At 45.3% G+C, this 21,551-nt stretch overlaps 1 protein-coding gene across 3 annotated transcripts in view; it reads right to left on the bottom strand.

The window, feature by feature from the left end:
* PTK2B (protein tyrosine kinase 2 beta) overlaps nt 1-21,551 on the bottom strand; it is a 259,908-nt gene that overhangs the window by 56,593 nt on the left and 181,764 nt on the right. For all 3 annotated transcript variants that reach the window (XM_082251132.1, XM_082251130.1, XM_082251131.1), the window contains exons 10-21: nt 19,694-19,795; nt 18,841-18,955; nt 16,851-16,890; nt 15,634-15,683; nt 15,470-15,520; nt 11,931-12,028; nt 9,702-9,786; nt 8,996-9,096; nt 6,555-6,670; nt 5,343-5,443; nt 1,814-1,903; nt 844-1,048 (exon numbers count right to left, since the gene is read on the bottom strand). In XM_082251132.1, the coding sequence (XP_082107258.1) occupies nt 844-1,048; nt 1,814-1,903; nt 5,343-5,443; nt 6,555-6,670; nt 8,996-9,096; nt 9,702-9,786; nt 11,931-12,028; nt 15,470-15,520; nt 15,634-15,683; nt 16,851-16,890; nt 18,841-18,955; nt 19,694-19,795 (1,154 nt within the window). The remainder of the gene's footprint in view (nt 1-843; nt 1,049-1,813; nt 1,904-5,342; nt 5,444-6,554; nt 6,671-8,995; nt 9,097-9,701; nt 9,787-11,930; nt 12,029-15,469; nt 15,521-15,633; nt 15,684-16,850; nt 16,891-18,840; nt 18,956-19,693; nt 19,796-21,551) is intronic.

Below are 21,551 nucleotides of genomic sequence, written 5' to 3'. Positions count from 1 at the left end.
ACTGTAGATCATCCAAAAAGGTTGGTGAATAGAACATGGGTCAATAAGTTACCAGCTCATACCCGGAGTGGGGGGATCAAACCCACATTGGATGCCAACTTCTTAACCGTTTAGCCATCCTGGTATTCCATAAACACCGCAAACACCACAACATATTGCACTGAAGCTCACCCATTTATGTGCAACAATATGCAATGCACTGCAATAGGCAGCCCATTTAACATCAGTAAAAAATAAGTGCATTTTTCATGGCTCAGCACTTTATGCTGGGTAAAGGGAGGTGCGCTGTGCTGCATTGCACCTGCCTTAGGAGGGGCATTAGGGCGTCTTTCACAGCCTATGGCATTTAAGCTTTAATAAAACAAGGTAACGCCCCCACCGCCGACACACAACAGACCCCGGCCCGCACACTAAAACAGATCACGTTAGCATGTAGAACCTATTTAGGACCCTTGTTCCCAGGTTTAGCACGCATTTTGCAAGTGGGTAGAGTGGGGACAGGTCATCTGTCTGGTAGGGACAGAATTAGCGGCAAGAAAAGGTTCCTGACAAGGAAAAGCATAGGGCTCGTACTGTATCTTCTGTGGACATCTTCCCACTTGGGCACGAGATGACCAGGCCGCATTCTGGGTCTCCTAACAGGCGCTGTCAGTTTGGCTGAAACCTGTTCTAGTTGGGCAGTCTTTCCACCAGGTTAATTGTGAATTTTATTCAGTAAAAGTTCTTTCATCGCACTTGGACTGTGTGTCTTATTGCCACCGCGCCCCACCTACATGCTACTTTCATTTCATATTCTGGTTTTTAGAAGGTCCTGTTCATGGTGGAGCAGACAGTGACGATTACCTTAGACTGCAGACTATTTCCGTAAATCTGGGCCTCTCTGAGGGGTCATAGGTCCAGCAGCGGGTCATTAATGTGTAGAGAGTTGGCGGGCAGATCTCAGGTTTTGGAAGACGGTCCCCTTTTTCAATGACGCTGATGACGTCTTTATTTTCCAACCAGAAAAATGGTTGCTTGCCAAACGAGAGGATCTCCCACATACAGACCCCTGAAACACACAAAAAAAGAAAATGGGTTCACACTATATACAAAAGACCTCCGACCTTCCCTTCAGTCTTGCACAGTTGTACAGGCTCCCCTCCTCTACTGAAATGGCTTACTCTGATTTCACTGCACACTGTGAGCTTCTCCCATAACTAGAATTTCACCTGAAGAAAACTCAACTACACCAGACTTGTTTCTGACTTTTTGAATAAAATTAGCCACAGTGACCTTACATCCAACACCGTGGATTCCTTCCCTAACAGCCCTTGCTTCCAAGTGTAGACATGTGCAATTTGTTTTGTTCTGAATCGAAATTCGGACTCCTTTTTCGTTGTTCGGAAATTCGGATGTATCCAAATTCTGAATCACAACAGTAAAAATAGAAACAAATCCTCCTGAAATAAGGAAACAAAATTTGTCCCAAATAACTGAAGTCGAATTCAATTTTGAGTTTGGAAACGAATATAAAATGTAAACATATTGCAATTCTTAGATGTGAAAAATTCGGTAGCCGCATTTGAATAAAAAAATAATCATTCGAATTTGAAAACCGAAACAAAATTAAACAAGCTCTGAAAATGAATTTAACAAATTTAACTAAACAAAATTAGTTAATTAACGAGTCGAAACACAACAATTTTGTCTATCCAAGTGGTCCTCAAACTCCACCAATCCACTAACAACCTCCTTTACAGTTGACCTTTCTCCCCTCTGGGCTTCCAAGAATCGACTAGAGATCAGACCATTTCATCTGACCCTGATTTCTCACCAAACATCCAGACGTCACTGGCTGAGGTGAAGCGGCGGAAGTTGATGGATTCTGGAGCCATCCACTTGATCGGGAGCCGAGTTACCGAAGCTGGAAAGAGAGAGAGAAGATGAGAGTTGGACAAGAAGAGACATCTAACCCTAACTCCATTAATAACAGACAAGGAGACATGCATAACAATAGATTTACCATTTTTTTTAAATAAAATATAAAAGATGGGGTTGTGCCGAGTAAATAGATACCCAACATGTCAAGGCTTAAAAAAGCATGTGCCTCTGAAATGGCAATAAACTTCAGTACCCTATATTTTCTTTAGGTAACACTTTAAAAATCCCAACAAGTCAGGCTGGGTGCGGCCCCGGGTTTGTGCTTGGGGTCCTGTGCCTGTCTGTTAACCCTTTCAGGTGTGATTCAGGTCCAAATTTTGGCCTGAATTCACACCTGAATCGGACCCAAACACGCACTGGACCCTTTTTAAATGTGGATGGGCGCCCGCCCTAGAACTGTGTGAACCGGCTCTGTTGAGAGCCGGTCACACTCACCCGTCATGCGAACTGGATGCGGGAAAAAGCTGCATCCAATTCGCATATGGGTTGCCTTAAAGTGGAAGTCCAGGCTACTCCTAACTAAGCCTAAATCTGCTCCCCCCCCCCTAAACCCTCTTCTATCTGCCCTGTAAAAGGAAGATATGTATACCTACCTATTCTGAGAGCAATCTGGTCATGTGATCAGCTGTCAGCGGGGCTTTAGTGTAGAGGAGGGACACCTGACAACGGATGCCTCATAGTAGGCCTATGAGTGACACCAGCACCCAGGCTCTGCAGCCGTTGTTGGTGATCTCTCCTCTTCACTACAGCTGGCCGCCAGCTAAATAATTTGACCGAACTAGGTCACTCTCACCATAGGTAAGTATACACATCTTCCTTTCACAGGGTATATAGAATAGGGTTTAGAAGGGGGGTAAGAGTATATTTAAGCTTAGTTAGGAATAGGCTAGACTTCCACTTTAATGGTGAATAATGGGTCTAGAGTTATTGCTCTCACTCCAACAAGTGCAGCAATATGTAACACGTGTAGTGCAATCAATGTTTTTGCACGTAGGTGCCCCCGACATTACATTTACACCTGCATGTATGTGCGGGAGAGGGGGGAGTTGTTAAAATTCTTGAAAGTAACTGTTTTTTTTTTTTTAATAACAAACATGGTATACTTACCTCCTCTGTGCAAGGGTTTTGCACAGAGCAGCCCGGATCCTCCTTTTCTGGGGCGTCTCACTCCTGGCTCCTCCTCTTCTTCGGGTGCCCCCAAGGAGAGCCCCTTTCCATGGGGGCACCCGTGCGGGCCCACTCCCGAGTCCCGCTGCTGTGCCATTTACACAGACAGCAGGACTTGGCCCTGCCCCCTGTCAATAGATTTGATTGACAGCAGCGAGAGCCAATGGCTCCTGCTGCTATCAATATATCCAATGAGGACCCAAGACAGCGGCTGGAGCTGCTGGGCTTGTGCTTGTTGCTGGAACGATCAAGTTCAGGTAAGAAAAAGGGGGGGTCTGGGGTGCAGGTGAAGCGGAAAAGGTTTTTCACCCTAATGCATAGAATGCATTAAGGTGAAAAACCATGAGACTTTACAACTCCTTTAATTTTTTATACTTATTTTTATTTTTTTTACTAACTTTTATTTTTTATCACATAGGGGACAAAAAGTCCCCTGATGTCTCACCTAACCTCCATGAAGCTAATGGAGTACAGATCTTGCTCCATTCATTTCTTTCCTGGCCATACTGGCTAGGGAAAGCGACACCAGAACCTGGAAGTGACATTTTCCACATTTTAAGCTTGTGTTGGACCAAACCTTAAGCTCATCCTTAATCATGAAGTCACCTGCTATGTTTGAGGATCTCCACATCAACTTTCTAATCTTTATTTTTAATTTTGTAACATTTCTCTTCTAGATAAACCTTCAACGTGAGCAGAGGTGGTTGAGTTCCTTATAGGGTAAGGACAGATTTCCGTAGGCTAGCGAAAGTACCATGGTGGCACCATAATTGATGGGCATGGTCAAAAGCGGGGCTTTTCCTAAAGGACTTGGTTTATTGCTACACGTATTGTCCAGCATTGGCTTTCTTTGTGGTTCTTGAGATTCTGCTGCACATCATCTCAGACCAGGGTTTCTCAACCAGGGATCCGTGGAACCCTCAGGTTCCTTCAGAGGTTGCTAGGGGTTCCTTGAGCAATGAGCAATTTCTGTCCCTCAGATAAGTTCCCACTGACACCAATTACCTTTTTAGCTATACTTAAAGCGGAGTTCCACCCAAGAGTGGAACTTCCACTTTAATCAGTTCTAACCCCCTGACATGCCACATTTGGCATGTCATTTTTTTTGGGGGAGGAGTGGGTACCTAGTTTTGACAGGTACCCGCTCCCACTTCCGCTCAGAGTGCCCCCTCCCTCCCTGCAATCTTCTGGGACATGTCAGAGGTCCCAGAAGATTGCCGGCCAATCACGACGCGTAGCGCAACTTGCGCATGCGCAGTGCGTACCCGGCTGTGAAGCCGCAAACTGTCACAGCCGGGCGCCCACACCAGTGATGCCGGCGCCGCAGACAGAGAGGGAGAAGAGCGAGGCTTCGGGCGGCCGCATCGCTGGACCGTTGGACAGGTGAGTGTGTGTTTAAGGGGGGCATTATTCCCAATGACCACGATTGTAAGGAGCATTCTTCTCACTGACTGTCACACTAATGTATTACAAGTTGTAGATATAGTAATTTTTAGCAGGGGTTCCCCGAGATCTGAAAGTTAATTCAAGGGTTCCTCTGTGTTGAAAAGGTTGAGAACAGCAGTCCCAGAGCCTCAGAGTAATAAGTACTGGGAGACCCCCCTCTGCCAGTCGTTGTTATGACAGGTCTGAATGGGGAGCAGACACATATACAACACCCACCATGTGTCACTGACTGCAGCCCCCACTTTGACTGAGGTCTAAATGGAGACGTACCTCCAGTCAAGGCCACCAGATCAACATATCTTATTAGCACTGCCCCCCCTAGCCCAGTCCTCTACTGACAAGCAGGGTGTTTAAAGCAGAATTTAAAGCGTGACTCCTTCCAAATTTTCATTTTCTTTAATTAGTGTACAGAATGGTTAGAATTTCTTTAATTAAGATTTTTTTTTGCCGTCTTTGTGCCTAATGGAATGGGTTCCCTTAACTCCTAGTCCCCAGAGATACAAATAGGAAGTAAGAAACTTCCTGAAATTAGGGGAAATCCCACCTCTGACATATCACCAGTACAGGTGCCCCCATTGGAAGATTGCCCCTAGTTTCCTGTTCCAGGTGCAGCTGTAAATGTTTGGATTCCCCATCACTTTCGTTCTTGGTGACAGAACAAATTAAGAAGGTGAATCTCCTCAGTGGGGGCACAATGTGACATTTAAAGGAGCCTAGAAGTTAACCAATAGGTGTCCTCTGTTTTCTTAGAGGTCTTCAAGCCATAGTGAATTGTCTTTTAAAGATTATCATTTGATGGAAGTCCCGACCTTTGTAATACTCTTCATCTTCAATATACCGCGAGAGGCCAAAGTCTCCAAGTTTGACACATTCATGGGAGGCAACCAGGATATTCCTGACAGCAATGTCCCTGAGAAGAAAAGACAAGACAAGAAGCTTACAGAACTCTCCCTGAACACTACGAAGGATATGGGCTGGCCAGAGCAGCCAATCATATGGCAGCCACCATAATACAATTTGCAGATGAGACAACGTGCTTATTGACTACTATCACCAATTGTTGTAAAAATGACAGTGATTATAATAGGGGTTAGGGATTATAACAGGATTAGAGGTCGCCATGTGAAGACTCCAAGTACCTGGCTGGGCAAGTCTTCACTGGGGGTCCTTTGGAACCTACCTAGGCCAAGTCTGTACAAGGAGCCCTGACTTCTGCCCAAGCTGGCAAACTGCCCCCAAGATATATATATATATATATATATATATATATATATATATATATTTTTTTATTTTTTTTTTAAACCATTCTTTGAATTGTTCATTAATTAAAATATTTGCTGACATTGCAATGCTCGACTTTCTCTGTCAAAGGCTAGTGGGGATCCTGATCTGAGTCGTTGCCCAAATTGTAAGATGGGCCCCATTCCCTGGAATGTCCTCTTACATGCCGCAAGATGATCTCATAAGATATAAGACTTGGCTACTGTCACAGGCTTGTGAGAACTCTCACCTAAGGCGTTGCCCAAACCGTAAGATGGGCCTGACTCCCTAGAATGTCCTCTTGTATGCCACAAGATGATTTCATAAGATATGATACGACTTGGCTCTGTCAAAGGCTAGTGAGAACCGTCACCTAAAGCGTTGCCCAAACTGTAAGATGGGCCCAATTCCCTAGAATGTTCACTCATACCCTGCAAGATGGTCTTATAAGATATGATAAGACATGGCTATTGTGGAAAGCTAGTAATGACCCTCACCTAAGGTATTGCATACTGTAGGCAATGCCCTAGGCTAGTGACTCGCCTAGGGCAATGCCCAAACCGTAAGATGGGCCCTATTTCCTAGAATCTCCTCTTGTATGCCACAAGATGGTTTCATAAGATATGATAAGACTTGGCTATTGCCGAAAGCTAGTAATGACCCTCACCTAAGGCATTGCCCATACCGTAGGATGGGTTTTTTCCCTGGCGTGTCCACTCATACGTGCTAAATAGCTGATTTTATTTTATTTTTTGTGTTACCTGTGGACACAGTTTATGCCTTCCAGGTAGGCGAGAGCTTTACAGATCTGTAATGAGTAGTTGATAATGGTGATGACCTGCAGGGTGTTCTTGTGTTTCTCCAGGTACTGGCCGAGCTGCAGAAAAAACAAATCACAGTTACAGCATCATCTGGTTATTCAGTGCTTACTACGCAAGTTCTATCCAGCAGTGATGACCGCCAGAGAAGAAAGACCACAATCATCAAGTGCCTATGGATCTAAGGACTGCATGCCTAATATTTTATTTATAGTAGGGATCTTGCTCTCTGTGTGGAAGCAGTGGTCTCTCTGCAGAGGTCTGACACAGCCCCTGCCAAGTCAGGTCTATAGCTCTGCAATCAGCAAAACTCACTCTGCCTGCTGATTGAAGAGCTCGATTGCTGAATCAACGGGGGCATGTCCCTCTGCAGAGAGACCGCTGTTTCCATACAAAGAGCAAGGGTCTTCTCTGTAGCATGCTGGTAGAGGATAGGCTTTTCTACTTAGACTGTGGCTGCTTTCTAAAGAAAAATACATTGTATGAACCTGCACACCTTTTGTTTTCATGTACCTGGAATGCATTTAGCTAAATTAACCTGAGGGTTTAATTGGGTTCTAAATATTTTGAAAAAGAAAATAATTTTTACATTTTATTCATATCAGATGATTTATTTTAGTGTGCCATTTCTAGACCATAGAGGCAGTTACTGGAAAAGTTGCTCAGGTGATTCAATAAGGCGTTTCCGGCACATAACTGGCAGTGTGGATGCTGTTAAAAGCCTGCACTGCTGGAGTTCCTGGGTCTGTACACCGGTTATACCCATTGAGGGGTTCCAACCGTCCCCAGGTCTGTACACCTGCTGTGTCCCTTTATGAGGGGTCCCCACCATCCATGTGCTGGGTTCCTGGGTCTGTATACCAGTTATGCCCATAGAGGGGTTACAACCATCCCTGTGATGGGTCCCCAGGTCTGTACACCTGCTGTGCCCCTTTATGAGGTGTTCTCACCATCCCTGTGCTGAGTTCCTGGGTCTGTACATCTGCTGTGCCCATTATAAGGGGTTCCCACCATCCCTGTGCTGAGTTCCTGGGTCTGTACACCTGCTGTGCCCATTATAAGGGGTTCCCACCATCCCTGTGCTGAGCTCCTGGGTCTGTACACCTTCTGTGCCCATTATGAGGGGTTCCAACCATCCATATACTGAGTTCCTAAGTCTGTACACCTGCTTTGCCTATTAGGAGGGGTTCCCACCATCCCTATGCTGAGTTCCCGGGTCTGCACACCTGCTGTGCCCCTTTATGAGGTGTTCTCACCATCCCTGTGCTGAGTTCCTGGGTCTGTACACCTGCCGTTCCCATTATGAAGGGTTCCCACCATCCCTGTGCTACGTTCCCTGGTCTGTACACCGGCTGTGTCCATTATGAGGGGTTCCCACCATCCCTATGCTGAGTTCCCGGGTCTGCACACCTGCTGTGCCCATTATAAGGGGTTTCCACCATCCCTGTGCTAAGTTCCCTGGTCTGTACACCGGCTGTGTCCATTATGAGGGGTTCCCACCATCCCTATGCTGAGTTCCTGGGTCTGTACACCTGCTGTGCCCAGTATAAGGGGTTTCCACCATCCCTATACTGAGTTCCTAGTTCTGTATACCTGCTGTGCCCATTATGAGGGGTCCCCACCATCCAGGTGTTCAGTTCCCGGGTCTGTACACCTGCTGTGCCAATTATAAGGGGTTCCCACCATCCCTATGCTGAGTTCCTGGGTCTGTACACCTGCTGTGCCCATTATGAGGGGTCCCCACCATCCATGTGTTCAGTTCCCGGGTCTGTACACCTGCTGTGCCAATTATAAGGGGTTCCCACCATCCCTATGCTGAGTTCCTGGGTCTGTACACCTGCTGTGCCCATTATGAGGGGTTCCCACCATCCCTATGCTGAGTTCCTGGTCTGTACACCTGCTGTGCCCATAATGAGGGGTCCCCACCATCCACGTGTTCAGTTCCCGGGTCTGTACACCTGCTGTGCCCATTATAAGGGGTTCCCACCATCCCTATGCTGAGTTCCTGGGTCTGTACACCTGCTGTGCCCATTATGAGGGGTTCCCACCATCCCTATGCTGAGTTCCTGGTCTGTACACCTGCTGTGCCCATAATGAGGGGTCCCCACCATCCACGTGTTCAGTTCCCGGGTCTGTACACCTGCTGTGCCCATTATAAGGGGTTCCCACCATCCCTATGCTGAGTTCCCGGGTCTGCACACCTGCTGTGCCCATTATGAGGGGTTCCCACCATCCCTGCTATTTTTTTATTTATTATATATTATGGCGAATATAACGGAGGGCTCTGGAACACAAAAGTTGGAGTAACCTATAAGAAGCCAGGGGCCCACTGAACTCCACCTATTCTATTCTATGGCTGTCAAACACCATATAATAACCGTTACCTCTCCGAATGGGTACAGCTCCATTACAATCCATATGGGGTCCTGTTCAATGATGCCAATGAGTTTTACTATGTGTGGATGGTCAAGATTTCTCATCAGATCTATCAGAGGAAAATAATAATCAGTGAAACAAAGTAAATATATATATATATATATATATATATATATACTGTACATACAGCAGGTAAAATAAGTATTGAACCCGTCACCTTTTATCTGGGTAAATATATTTCTAAAGGGGCTATTGACATGAAATTGTCTCCACGTGTCAGTAACAACCCGTGCAATCCATACATACAAAGACACCAAAACAAATGGGTTCAGAAATGCAGTTATTTGTAATAAAATGCAATGACACAGGGAAAAAAGTATTGAACACATAAAGAAAGGGAGGTGCAAAAAGGCATGGAAAGCCAAGACTAGCAGGCCTGCTAGAAATCAGTTGACTCCCCCTGACAAGGCATTTATCTGTTTTTCTCTCCAGAAGGACAGCGCCATTTTTTGTTAAGGAATCCTTCAGGGTCACCATCTACTTCCTGGACTGAGATGCCAGCTTAGAGATGACACCATCATGTAAATCCTGGTGCCTGTGCAGTGCTTGGCTGTGTTCACAAATATCTGACACTGATCAGCCCCCTGCTGCAGCCTCTCACCTCGTGACTTGCTGCAAAGTTACACTGTACAGCGTGATCACCGGGGTACTTACAGGCTTCGCTCATGAACTTTTCCTTGACGTCCGCCGCACAGTCTTTTTTACAAGTCTTCACCGCCACACTGAGTCGGTCCCCCTTCTACATATAAGAAAATAAGATTTCATTAAAGCCGAAGTTGAATCTGCTTATATTTTATCATCCCTGGTTCCTCCGTCCTCCCGCCATGATAACTTTCATTACATCCCTTGAATTTAACCTCAGGAGACACAAGTCACATTATATGCTCACTGATACGTGAACCTCAGGCCTCAGTAGCCAAGAATCACACTGGTCGGGCTAAGTATTGCTTAATAACCATACCTACCTCACAGCCTTGTGTGTATATATATATATATATGTATATATATATATATATATATTGGGTGCTAATCATATCTTTAGATGAGTGGCAGCTCTCCTGAGATCTTGTTTTTAAATGCTGATATGGCAATGCTGAATACACCAATGGAGTCAATAAGTTTGATGCCAACCACACCCCTGAAGGAGGAGCTGTGAAAGCACCGAAACGCGTCGGGCGGAGGACGTCAATCCCTTTTCACCTATTGTTGTAATATCTTTATGTATTCCATGTACAACCATGTCCATATAGTATTGGTGTTTTTATGCTTATTTAAATAAAACTGATTTTTAACAACATTATTTAGTACTTAGTGTTTTCAAAGTCCCACCCCCAAGGGGAATTTTGTTCATGGTTTATCTATTAGGGATGTGGCACATCCACATCTATTAGGGATGTGGCACATCCACATCTATTAGGGATGTGGCACATTTAGGGAGGCACCTCACTGGCTTTTTCTAACTATTGATGTTTAGCCCCAGTGATTCATCCCTGTGTTTCTCTATGCAATGCAGGCTAATCCTGGCTGGTGGGAGGGGCTGTACAGAGCTTCCTGAGAACATCGCAGCACCCTGCCAAAGTGCTCCTCTCAAGAGCCTTGATGCAAGCAGTGGGAGGAGTTATGCAAATATCAAAAGAGACCGCTATAGGTGTCCAGGCATTATTACTTTGGAGCTATGTACATAGGAAAAGTATAGAAGAGCTTCCTTAACCAGTTATGGGCCGCCCGGCGCAGTTTTACATTGGTACTTTGACATTAATTATCCCGGGGTTACGGCAGCAGATAGCTGCCATAACCCCGGTATTTTTTAAAACTGCGGGCAGTCCGCTTTAACATAAGGGTGGTCCCAGCGGCGGATTCGCCGCGGGTCACCTTTATGGGTGGCCCCCCTCCCGCCGCTTCCCGGTCGTTTCCCCCGCTTACTCGACCCATCGGTAGCGGGGAAAATGATCTGGTCTTCTGTCCTCTCAGGCATGAAGTCGAGTGAGGGCAAGATGGCCCCCACTGCACTCTATGGCCTTGGAGGACTGGAACAACGTCCTATGTCACTTCCTAGCAACGGATATAAAGAGCCCATTTTTTTTTATCATGGAAAAAAAAAGCTTTTTCTTTTTTTTTCTTTTTTAGTGTAGTTGTGAGGTCTGAGGTCTTTTTGACCCCAGATCTCACATTAAAGAAGACCTGTCTTGCTCATTTCTATTACAAGGGATGTTTACATTCCTTGTGACAGGAATAAAAGTGATCAAACATTTTTTTTTGTTTTAAAAAGTGTAAAAATAAAATATAAAAGATAAAATAAATAGGAAAAAAATGAAAGCACACTGTCCCCGTTAGGTCACGCGCAGAAGCGAACGCATACGCAAGTTGCGCCCACATACGTAATCGTTGTTCAAACCACACATGTGAGGTATCGACGCGATCGCTAGAGCGAGAGCAATAATTCTAGCACTAGAACTCCTCTGTAACCCTAAACTGGTAACCTGCAGATTTTTTTAAAATGTCACCTATGGGGATTTTTAGGTACCAATGTTTGTCGCCATTCCACGAGCGTGCGCAATTTTGAAGCATGACATGTTGGGTATCTATTTACTCGGCATAACATTATCTTTCACATTATAGAAAGAAAATTGGGCTAACATTTTTTATTTAAAAAAAGTGAAAATTTTTTCAAAAAAATTGCGTTTGTAAGATGGCTGTGCAAATACGGTGTGATAAAAAATATTGCAACGATCTCCATTTTATTCTCTAGGGTCTCTGCTAAAAAAAAAAATATATAACGTTTGGGGGTTCCAAGTAATTTTCTAGCAAAAAAAAAAAAACCTGATTTTAACTTGTAAACAACAAATGTCAGAAATAGGCCTGGTCTTAAAGTGGTTAACTCACCTGATTCTTATATACACCATCGTAAACTTCTCCAAAAAAACCTTCGCCGAGGATCCTGCCCAGCACCACGTCATCCCGACTGATTGTGTAACGAATCCCTGCGTGAACAAGCAACGCACCATCATTTTCTCTGATAGAGTTCCATTGGTCAATGCAACAAAGTAACACCATTATTACCACCATCCAATGATGAGGTTAGTGCATTTAGGGAACATACGTTTCAATTCACTGCGTGGTCACCCTAGGGGTCCTCTTAGTAACAGTTGGGTGTGGGACCCCACGGTGTGAACGAACACATGGTCACAGCCAACAAAAGCTTTTCTTTCCGCACTGCCCCTTTTACGGCCTGGCCTTTTGGCTAAGTCCGGGAGCAATTTTTGTCTACCAGGCCTCGGGGGCCTAGGCCACTGCACATTTGGCATGGCCACTTTTTATTTTCTATACTAATTGTCACTCTTTAACATTTGTGTGTGTTTTTCTCCTGTGTTTTTCATCACCCTGACCTCTAGGGGGAGTATGTGTGGCCCTCGGGTTCCTTCCTCCCCTGCCCCTGGGGGTATCTCTCTTAGACCAAGTATTTGGGGTTGGCTTCGGCTGACCTAGAAGAACGGGGTCCACCAGGCCTTCTTGCTAGGCAGACCATGGAAGCCCTTTGTCCCTGCTAAGAGCCTTGCGCCCCGGGGGATCAGGTTAGAGGATCTACCCCTGCTGGGGGTGGACTAAAAGCACACCCCTAAATGCACTTTTTAGTGTGTGGTCACATGCACGTTTTTTTGTACACTTACGGGGTTTTTTTTTTCGTTCTAGGTTATTACACCACCGCAAACTAAAAAACAATTTGTTTAAACTCACTGCGTGTGTTTCCATAATGAGCTACCTTCAGCCACGTGATTTTATTTCCTCTGCACTTTGTGGCGGTCTTTGCCCAAAAATATAGGCTGCTATGGCAAATAATGATCATTATAACTATTGATCGACCGATATCGTTTTTTTTTACCGCCGATACCGATATTTTGGTCATCGCATATCGGTATCGGCTGATATTTTTGGACATTAAAAACTTTATTTTTTTTTTTTTTTAAGGTCTACAAGTACTGTGGTGGAGGGATCTCAAACCCCTCCTCTGCACTTAAAAGCATTCAAAATGCCACGTCTGGCTGTTTTGAATGCTGTAAGTTTTTTTAAATTGGTGCCGCCAGTACCCGGAAATGATGTCATGTCATGACATCACTTCCGGGTACTCTGCGGCGCCGAATTCAAAGAAATGGAGACCCGGTCAGATGGCGGCAGTGCAGGTGGAGACCCGGTCAGACAGAGGCAGTGAAGGTAGGATGCCTTGGTCTGCCGGTGGAATGGGAGACCCGAGCGAGCCGTGGAAGGCGGCGGGAGGGGGGGCGTCCCCTCCCGCTCCTTGTAATCATAGCCGAACGGCTTCTCAGCCGCATTGGTTGTCATTACAAGACAGCCAACCATTGGCTATGGACACCGGTACCGGGGTGATCCCTCTAGCTGTAGGCATCACTCCGGTACAAGCACTTTCCCGAAATATCAGCAATATCGGTAAATCAAAAGGCTGATTCCGATATATCAGGCAAAGTGCATATTGGCCCTCGATAGATCGGTCAATCACTAATTATAACTGAGCTGAGCAAAGGCGTGACATAAAAAATAAAATCAGCCCAGTGAAAGTGCATGTACTTCTATTCTGTGTGAATGGGGCACAAAACAAATGTTATTAGGCTAGATCAGGGGTCTTCAATCTATGGCCCTCCAGTTGTTCAGGAACTACAATTCCCATTATGCCTTGTAATGTCTGCGAATGTCAGAATTTTACAATGCCTCATGGGATGTGTAATTCCGAAACAGCTGGAGGGCCGTAGTTTGAGGATCCCTGGGCTAGATACTGTGCTAGATGAATGTTCTTAATTCATTTAAAACTGAAAATACCTAATTTGACCACTAGATGGCTCTAAGTAGTACAGTATTCCTTTGATACTCAGCACCATCTAGTAACCAAATGTAATATTTTGTGTTTTAAACCAATGAAGAACATTTGGCCTGCACAGGGCATTGTTTTTTCCCCCTATTTGCACAGAATACTGTACATGTGCAATGCACTTTCACTGGGCTCATTGCTATGCAGATATTTTCTTTAAAAAGCTCCACTAACTGAATAAGCTTGCCTAAAAAAAAAATATATATATATATATATATATATGTATGTTTACATGTGTATTACAATACTATCCATAACCACCAGGTGGCAGCAAAACACCACCATTTACATGTAAAAACATCAGTTTTTTGGAGGATTTATAGTTTTACAAGAAACAAGCAGACATAACTCTTTTGCAACTGATGCATCTATGGAACTATAAATATGTTTTCTACATATATATATGTTACTGTGTTACCCAGTGACAGTCTAGGTCAGTGATGGTGAACCTTGGCACTCCAGATGTTTCGGAACTACATTTCCCATGATGTTCTACTACACTGCAGAGTACATAAGCATCATGGGGAATGTAGTTCCAAAACATCTGGGGTGCCAAGGTTCCCCATAACTGGTCTAGGTTATGATCAAGTTGGTAAGGTGTTCCACAATACCAGAAATAATGTCTCTTGTTCTTGTTAATGTGTCACATGTGCTAAATCTTAGGGGAATGTGTAAATATGTAAAACATTCATATTCTTTGGGACCTCACATGTCAACTGTCCACTTTTTTAAAAAAAAAATAACTTCCTGGTAGAGGGCTGCACTGACTTTGGGCTTGATAAAACACAGTGGACCAACACCAGCAGATGACATGTCTCCCCAAATCATCACTGACTGTGGAAACTTCACATTGGACCTCATACAACTTGGATTCTGTGCCTCTCCACTCTTCCCCCAGACTCTGGGACCTTGATTTCCAAATAAATGATGAGTATCATTATGGGGTATTGTTTGTAGAATTTGGAAAAAAAAAAATAATTAATCTAATTCATTTTGGAATAAGGCTGTAACATAACTAAATGTGGAAAAAGTGAAGCGCTGTGAATACTTTCCGAATGCACTGAACATTTTACATGTCAGCACATTCTCTTAAGAATTTTTCTAAATAAAACACTTAAGTACAAGAGACATTAACTTCTGTTATTTAGGAACACCTTATCAGCCCACTGAATGACCACTGTGAAAACTTTCCGGATGCACTTTATATATTTTTGGAGGTCCAACATGGCAACGGTCCAGGACTGGAGCTTCAAAGCCTCTACTTTTGACACTAGGTACACCGATTATGTCCAGAACCTCCATGAGCATCATTCTTCTCAGCTTTTGAATCTTTACTTTGTAGCTCTTCTAAGCAAACTTTACTTTGTAGCTCTTCTAAGCAAACTTTCAAAACCATCACCATGAGCAGAGATTGTTGGGTTCCTGATCCACTTTCAGTGACCTCTTTTCTAGGAGATGGTTGGCTGTTCTATAGCACACATACATTTTTGGATGGGTCATCTTACAGCTTGGTCTACAGAAGTTTGAGATTCCTTGTACGTACCGGCAGACCTCTGCTCCGACACTTCTGGAATCTCCGCATAAATGTCAGATTCTGAAACAAGATTGAATACAGTTGTCAACTTTGTCCCCACAGGATGGATGTGTCTTCTTCTCAAAAGTCAGTGGGGCAAAGCAATAGAGTTTACAGTCTACAGGACAACTCACCAAAACTGCTCCCCTCCTCCAGCCGTGACCGCCTCTCCTCGGGGACATCCCTGTACAGCAATGTAGAGTTCTGCATTATTCATGAGAACATGATGCATGGTCACTATACAATAAAGAAAAAAATACTAAGGGCCTGTTTAAACTTGCCGTTGGGGGACAGTAAAGACACAGGGGTTGAGCTGCATTTTTACTGCCCCTATCTTAAGGCAAAGACAGCAGATGGGAGTACTCACATGTTGTAGGTGCCATGCCTTGCTTTTGCAGACACATCACAAGTCACCCCCCCCCCCCCCAGTGCCGGGACAAGGTAATACAGCGATCAGGGCAAGGATGCCAAACTGCGCCCCCCCCTTCCCTTAGGGTTAAGGCACCCCCCCCCCCCCATCCTTGCAATAAACCTTTGCGCCCAGGGCAACCGTCCCCTCCTGCCCACCCCTTGTCCCAGCCCTGCATCCCCCATGACATTCACCTGCCAGTAGCACCACCAACCAATCCAAGTTAATGCACACAGTTGCAGTGTGGTGGTGTGGCATTTTTAGAGTTAACACGGGCGACGAGAAGGCAACATATCGTCTCCTCACTGCCCGTCAAATGCCTCTGAAAAGCAATTCACGGTCGGCACAGCAACCTTGCTGAACGTCTAACCCAGTGGTCCTCAACCCTGGCCTACAGGGCCCACTAACAGGCCAGGTTTGCAAGATAACTGAAATACATCCCAGGTGATATAATTTTCTGCTCAGTGATTGCAGTATTCTAGTCTGCATCTCCCCAAGGTAATACTTAAAACCTGGCCTGTTAGTGGGCCCTGTAGGCCAGGGTTGAGAGCCACTGGTCTAACCTTCGCCTAAGAAAAGAGAATTTTTACTATGTGCTGCACTGCCACCTAGTGAGCATTTAGAAAGCTACACATTCCAGTAGAAAAGTGCTGGCCAAGCTGGCCATACACTGGTCATTGCTTATAAGGAAAAATCATCATATGATTTTGGTCCATTTGCTGCTTCTTCCTTTCTCAGCCCCAGCCCGGCTGTACAAGTACTGCAAGGGCTGACTCCAGGTCAAATTCGGGTACTTGCACTGCTTGCATTTAAAAGATACATTTCATAAAGTATTAATGATTACAGAGCTGCAATAATGTGTTTCATTTTTATCTGCCCGGTGTTCAGCTTCAAATGATTGCAATAGTCACACATCGAATATACATCATTTTCTGTTCTTACTGAGTGGGGATCCTCGGCAGGCTGATCCTCTTCTCATTCTCTGTGAAGGGGAAATACAGCAATATGGGAATCAGAACACAAAGCAATAGCAGAGGAATATTTTAGAGTTTGGGTAAGACTGCTTATATGGTCATGTATCTGCAGTTTCCTCTGCTTCTGATGTTTTTAATATAAACATGTACTGGAGTTGCTGCAAGCTGCACTGTGCATGCTTGTCATTTGCAATCGAGTTCTAGGGGCTCTTTGGTCCTGTAGACAATGGGGCTCCATATCTATATTGACTCCCACTAGAACAGTAGTGGTCAACTTCCTTAATACGGGGGGTAGGGGGCAGGTGGGGCCCCTAAATTTCAGTGAATGTAATGCTACGGAGAGTTGTCAGAGACTACAGAGGAGAGGGTCATAGGCTACCTGCTTTCTACAAGTGATAGTCAGAGACTGTAGACATGTTATAAGAGAGGTTGGAGACTGAGGACATGTCACAGGAGGGGTTGGTGACTTGGGACATGTCATAGAAGAGGTTTGAGACTGGGGACATGTCATAGAAGAGGTTGGAGACTGGGGACATGTCATGGTGGAGGTTAGAGACTGCAGACAAGTCTTAAGGGAAGTTTGACATTGGGGACATGTCATAGAAGAGGTTGGAGACTGGGGACATGTCATATGAGAGGTTGGAGACTGGGGACATGTCATAGGGGAGGTTGGAGATTGGGACATGTCATAGGGGAGGTCAAAGTCTGGGGACATGTCATAGGAGAGGTTGGAGACTGGGGACATGTCATAGGGGAGGTCAAAGTCTGGGGACATGTCATAGGAGAGGTTGGAGACTGGGGACATGTCATAGGAGAGGTTGGAGACCGGGAACATGTCATAGGAGAGGTTGGAGACTGGGGACATGTCATAGGAGAGGTTGGAGACTGGGGACATGTCATAGGAGAGGTTGGAGACTGGGGACATGTCATAGGAGAGGTTTGAGACTGGGGACATGTCATAGGAGAGGTTTGAGACTGGGGACAAGCCATAGGAGAAGTTGGAGACTGGGGACATGTCATGGAGGAGGTTAGAGACTGCGGACAAGTCTTAAGGGAAGTTTGACATTGGGAACATGTCATAGGAGAGGTTGGAGACTGGGGACATGTCATATGAGAGGTTGGAGACTGGGGACATGTCATAGGGGAGGTTGGAGACTGGGGACATGTCATATGAGAGGTTGTAGACTGGGGACATATCATATAAGAGGTTGGAGACTAGGGACATGTCATAGGGGAGGTTGGAGACTGGGGACATGTCATATGAGAGGTTGGAGACTGGGGACATGTCATAGGAGAAGTTGGAGACCGGGAACATGTCATAGGAGAGGTTGGACACTGGGGACATGTCATTGAAGAGGTTTGAGACTGGGGAATTGTCATAGGAAAGGTTGGAGACTGGGGACATATCATGGGGAAGGTTAGAGACTGCGGACAAGTCTTAAGGGAAGTTTGACATTGGGGACATGTCATAGGAGAGGTTGGAGACTGGGGACATGTCATATGAGAGGTTGGAGACCGGGAACATGTCATAGGAGAGGTTGGAGACTGGGGACATGTCATAGGGGAGGTTGGAGACTGGGGACTTGTCATAGGAAAGGTTGGAGACTGCGGACATGTCATGGGGGAGGTTGGAGACTGGGGACTTGTCATAGGAAAGGTTGGAGACTGCGGACATGTCATGGGGGAGGTTTGACATTGGGGACATGTCATAGGGGAGGTTGGAGACTAGGGACATGTGGTTAGAAAGGTTGGAGACTGGGGACATATCAAAGAAAAGGTTGGAGACTCGAGACATGTCATAGGAGAGGTTGGAGACTGGAGGCATGTCATAGGAAAGGTTGGAGACTGGGGACATGCTTCTGGAGACATAGACTGGATTAAAAAAGAAAGCTTCACAAAGAGCAGGTTCGGCTGGTATCGCAATCCAAATGGAGTCTATGAAGCGTAGGTGCACTCACCTTTTCCAGGATAGACAATGAGTGACCCTGTAGACCCGTTCTGGAGCCGGCAGTATCCGTCTATGAGGTCGGCCATGTTTTCAGCCACGGCTAATGAAGGGGTTTTGATGTTTAGCTGCACCACAAACACAACATTGTAGGATTTGTGTTAGATTTTAATGCAATGTCTGTCCACTTCTACACATAAAGTGATAAAACAAACACGACCCTTGCTCGTGGTGTGGAGGCAGTGGTCCCTCTGCAGAGGTCCAACACTCCTGAAAGTCGCAGCTCGAGGTCTGCAGTCAGCAGGAAGTGTGACCTTTGCTGATTGGAAGAGCTCTGACTCAGAAAGGGATGTGTTGGACCTCTGCAGAGAGGCCGCTGCTTCCACAAAAAGAACAAGTCCAATTCAGCATGCTGGTAGAGGGCAGACTTATCTACGCAGGCTATGGCTGCTTTCTAAAGAAAACCAGTTGTAAAATGTTGCACACCTTTTGTATTGCTGTGCCTAGAATGTAATTAGGAGATGTAATCCGAAAGGTAATTTGGGCTTCAAAGTCCTGTCTCTTCTGGCACTAAGCTCCACCCCTCCCGTCTCAACTGTCAGAGACCGGAGCCTAGTACTAGGACAGGTTCAGCGAGTGTCCAGGGTAAAGAATCAGAAATGTGCCCCCTCCCCTGCTGTCGCCAATCCATGCCAATGAATGGGTGTACCGTCCTGCGCCCAATCCCAGCCCCTTTTGCTCTGGCTGCTCATTGTTGGCATGGGGTGTGCACTGCGCATTTCTGGCCAATCGCTTGCTTTCTAGGAGCTAGAAGGTATTGCGATGATGTAATGTAATGTAGGGATTTTACATGCAGAAGAGCTTACCTGGGGGGCTCCTGAGATCCCCAGCAGGAGCAGTGCCCGGTTATCGTCCTGCAGGGTACACTTTATAGATTTGATCTGCTTGAACTCTGCCAGGAACGTGGGCTGTGGAGGCAAAGAGACCTCTGTCACTGACTGCGACACGGATTACAAATCAACATTCTGGGTACCAAATGTGTATCCACAGGTACTAACTCTCCTCTCCTGGAATACTCTGCTCTGCTCCAGGACTCTGCTCCTTCCTCTATCTAACTCTCCTCTCCTGAAATACTCTGCTCTGCTCCAGGACTCTGCTCCTTCCTTTAACTCTTCTCTTCTGAAATACTATGGTCTGCTGGAGGACTCTGCTCCTTCCTTTAACTCTTCTCTTCTGAAATACTATGCTCTGCTGGAGGACTCTGCTCCTTCCTTTAACTCTCCTCTCCTGAAATACTCTGCACTGCTGGAGGTCTCTACTCCTTCCTCTATCTAACTCTCCTCTCCTAAAATACTGTATCCACAAGTACAATCTCTCCTCTCCTGAAATACTCTGTGCTTCTGGAGGACTCTGCTCCTTCCTCTATCTAACTCTCCCCTCCTGAAATACTCTGCTCTGCTCCAGGACTCCGCTCCTTTCTTTAACTCTTCCAACCTGAAATACTCTGCAGTGCTGGAGGTATCTACTTCTTCCTCTATCTAACTCTACTATATTAAAATGCTGTATCCACAGGCACAAACTCTCTTCTCCTTAAATACTCTGCTGTGTTCGAGAACTCTACCCCTTCCTTTAACTCTTCCAACCTGAAATACTCTGCATTACTGGAGGTCTCAACTTCTTCCTCTATCCAACTCTCCTCTCCTGAAATACTGTATCCACAGGTACAAACTCTCCCCTCCTGAAATACTCTGCGCTTCTGGAGGACTCTGCTCCTTCCCCTATCTTACTCTCCTCTCCTGAAATACTCTGAGCTTCTGGAGGACTCTTCTCCTTTCCCTATCTAACTCTTCTCTCCTGAAATACTCTGCACTGCTAGAGGACTCTTCTCCTTCTTCTATCTAACTCTCCTCTCCTGAAATATTCTGCACTGCTGCAGGACTCTACTCCTTCTTCTATCTAACTCTCCTCTCCTGAAATACTCTGCTCCGCTGGAGGACTCTACTCCTTCTTCTATCTAACTCTTCTCTCCTGAAATACTCCGCACTTCTGGAGGACTCTACTCCTTCCTCTATCTAACTCTCCTCTTCTAAAATACTGTATCCACAGCTACTAACTCTCCTCTCCTGAAATACTCATCTCCTGAAATACTATGCACTTCTGGAGGACTCTACTCCTTCCCCTATCTAACTCTCCTCTCCTGGAATACTCTGCGCTTCTGTAGGACTCTGCTCCATCCATAATACAACCCTTGTGAATCTCTATTTGAATTCATGCATACAGTGCATACAGAAAGTATTCACAGCACTTCACTTTCTCCACATTTTGTTATGTTACGGTCTTATTCCAAAATGGATTAAATTCATTATTTTCCTCTAAATTCTACAAACAATCCCCCAAAATGACAACTTGAAAGAAGTTTTTTTGAAATCTTTGCAAATTTATTAAAAAAAAAAAAAAATTCACATGTACATAAGTATTCACAGCCTTTGCCATAACACTCAAAATTGAGCTCAGGTGCATCCTTTTTCCACTGATCATCCTTGAGATGTTTCTACAACTTGATTGGAGTCCACCTGTGGTAAATCCAGTTGATTGGAGATGATTTGGAAAGGCACAACCTGTCTATATAAGGTCCCATGGTTAACAGTGCATGTCAGAGCACAAACCAATCCATGAAGTCCAAGGAACTGTCTGTAGACCTCCGAGACAGGATTGTATCAGGGC

The sequence above is a fragment of the Pelophylax lessonae genome (assembly GCF_965119305.1).
Source record: "Pelophylax lessonae genome assembly, chromosome: 3".
NCBI lineage: Eukaryota > Metazoa > Chordata > Amphibia > Anura > Ranidae > Pelophylax > Pelophylax lessonae.
The sequence above is the reverse complement of the archived record's forward strand: the minus strand, read 5'-3'. Positions and strand labels throughout refer to the sequence as shown.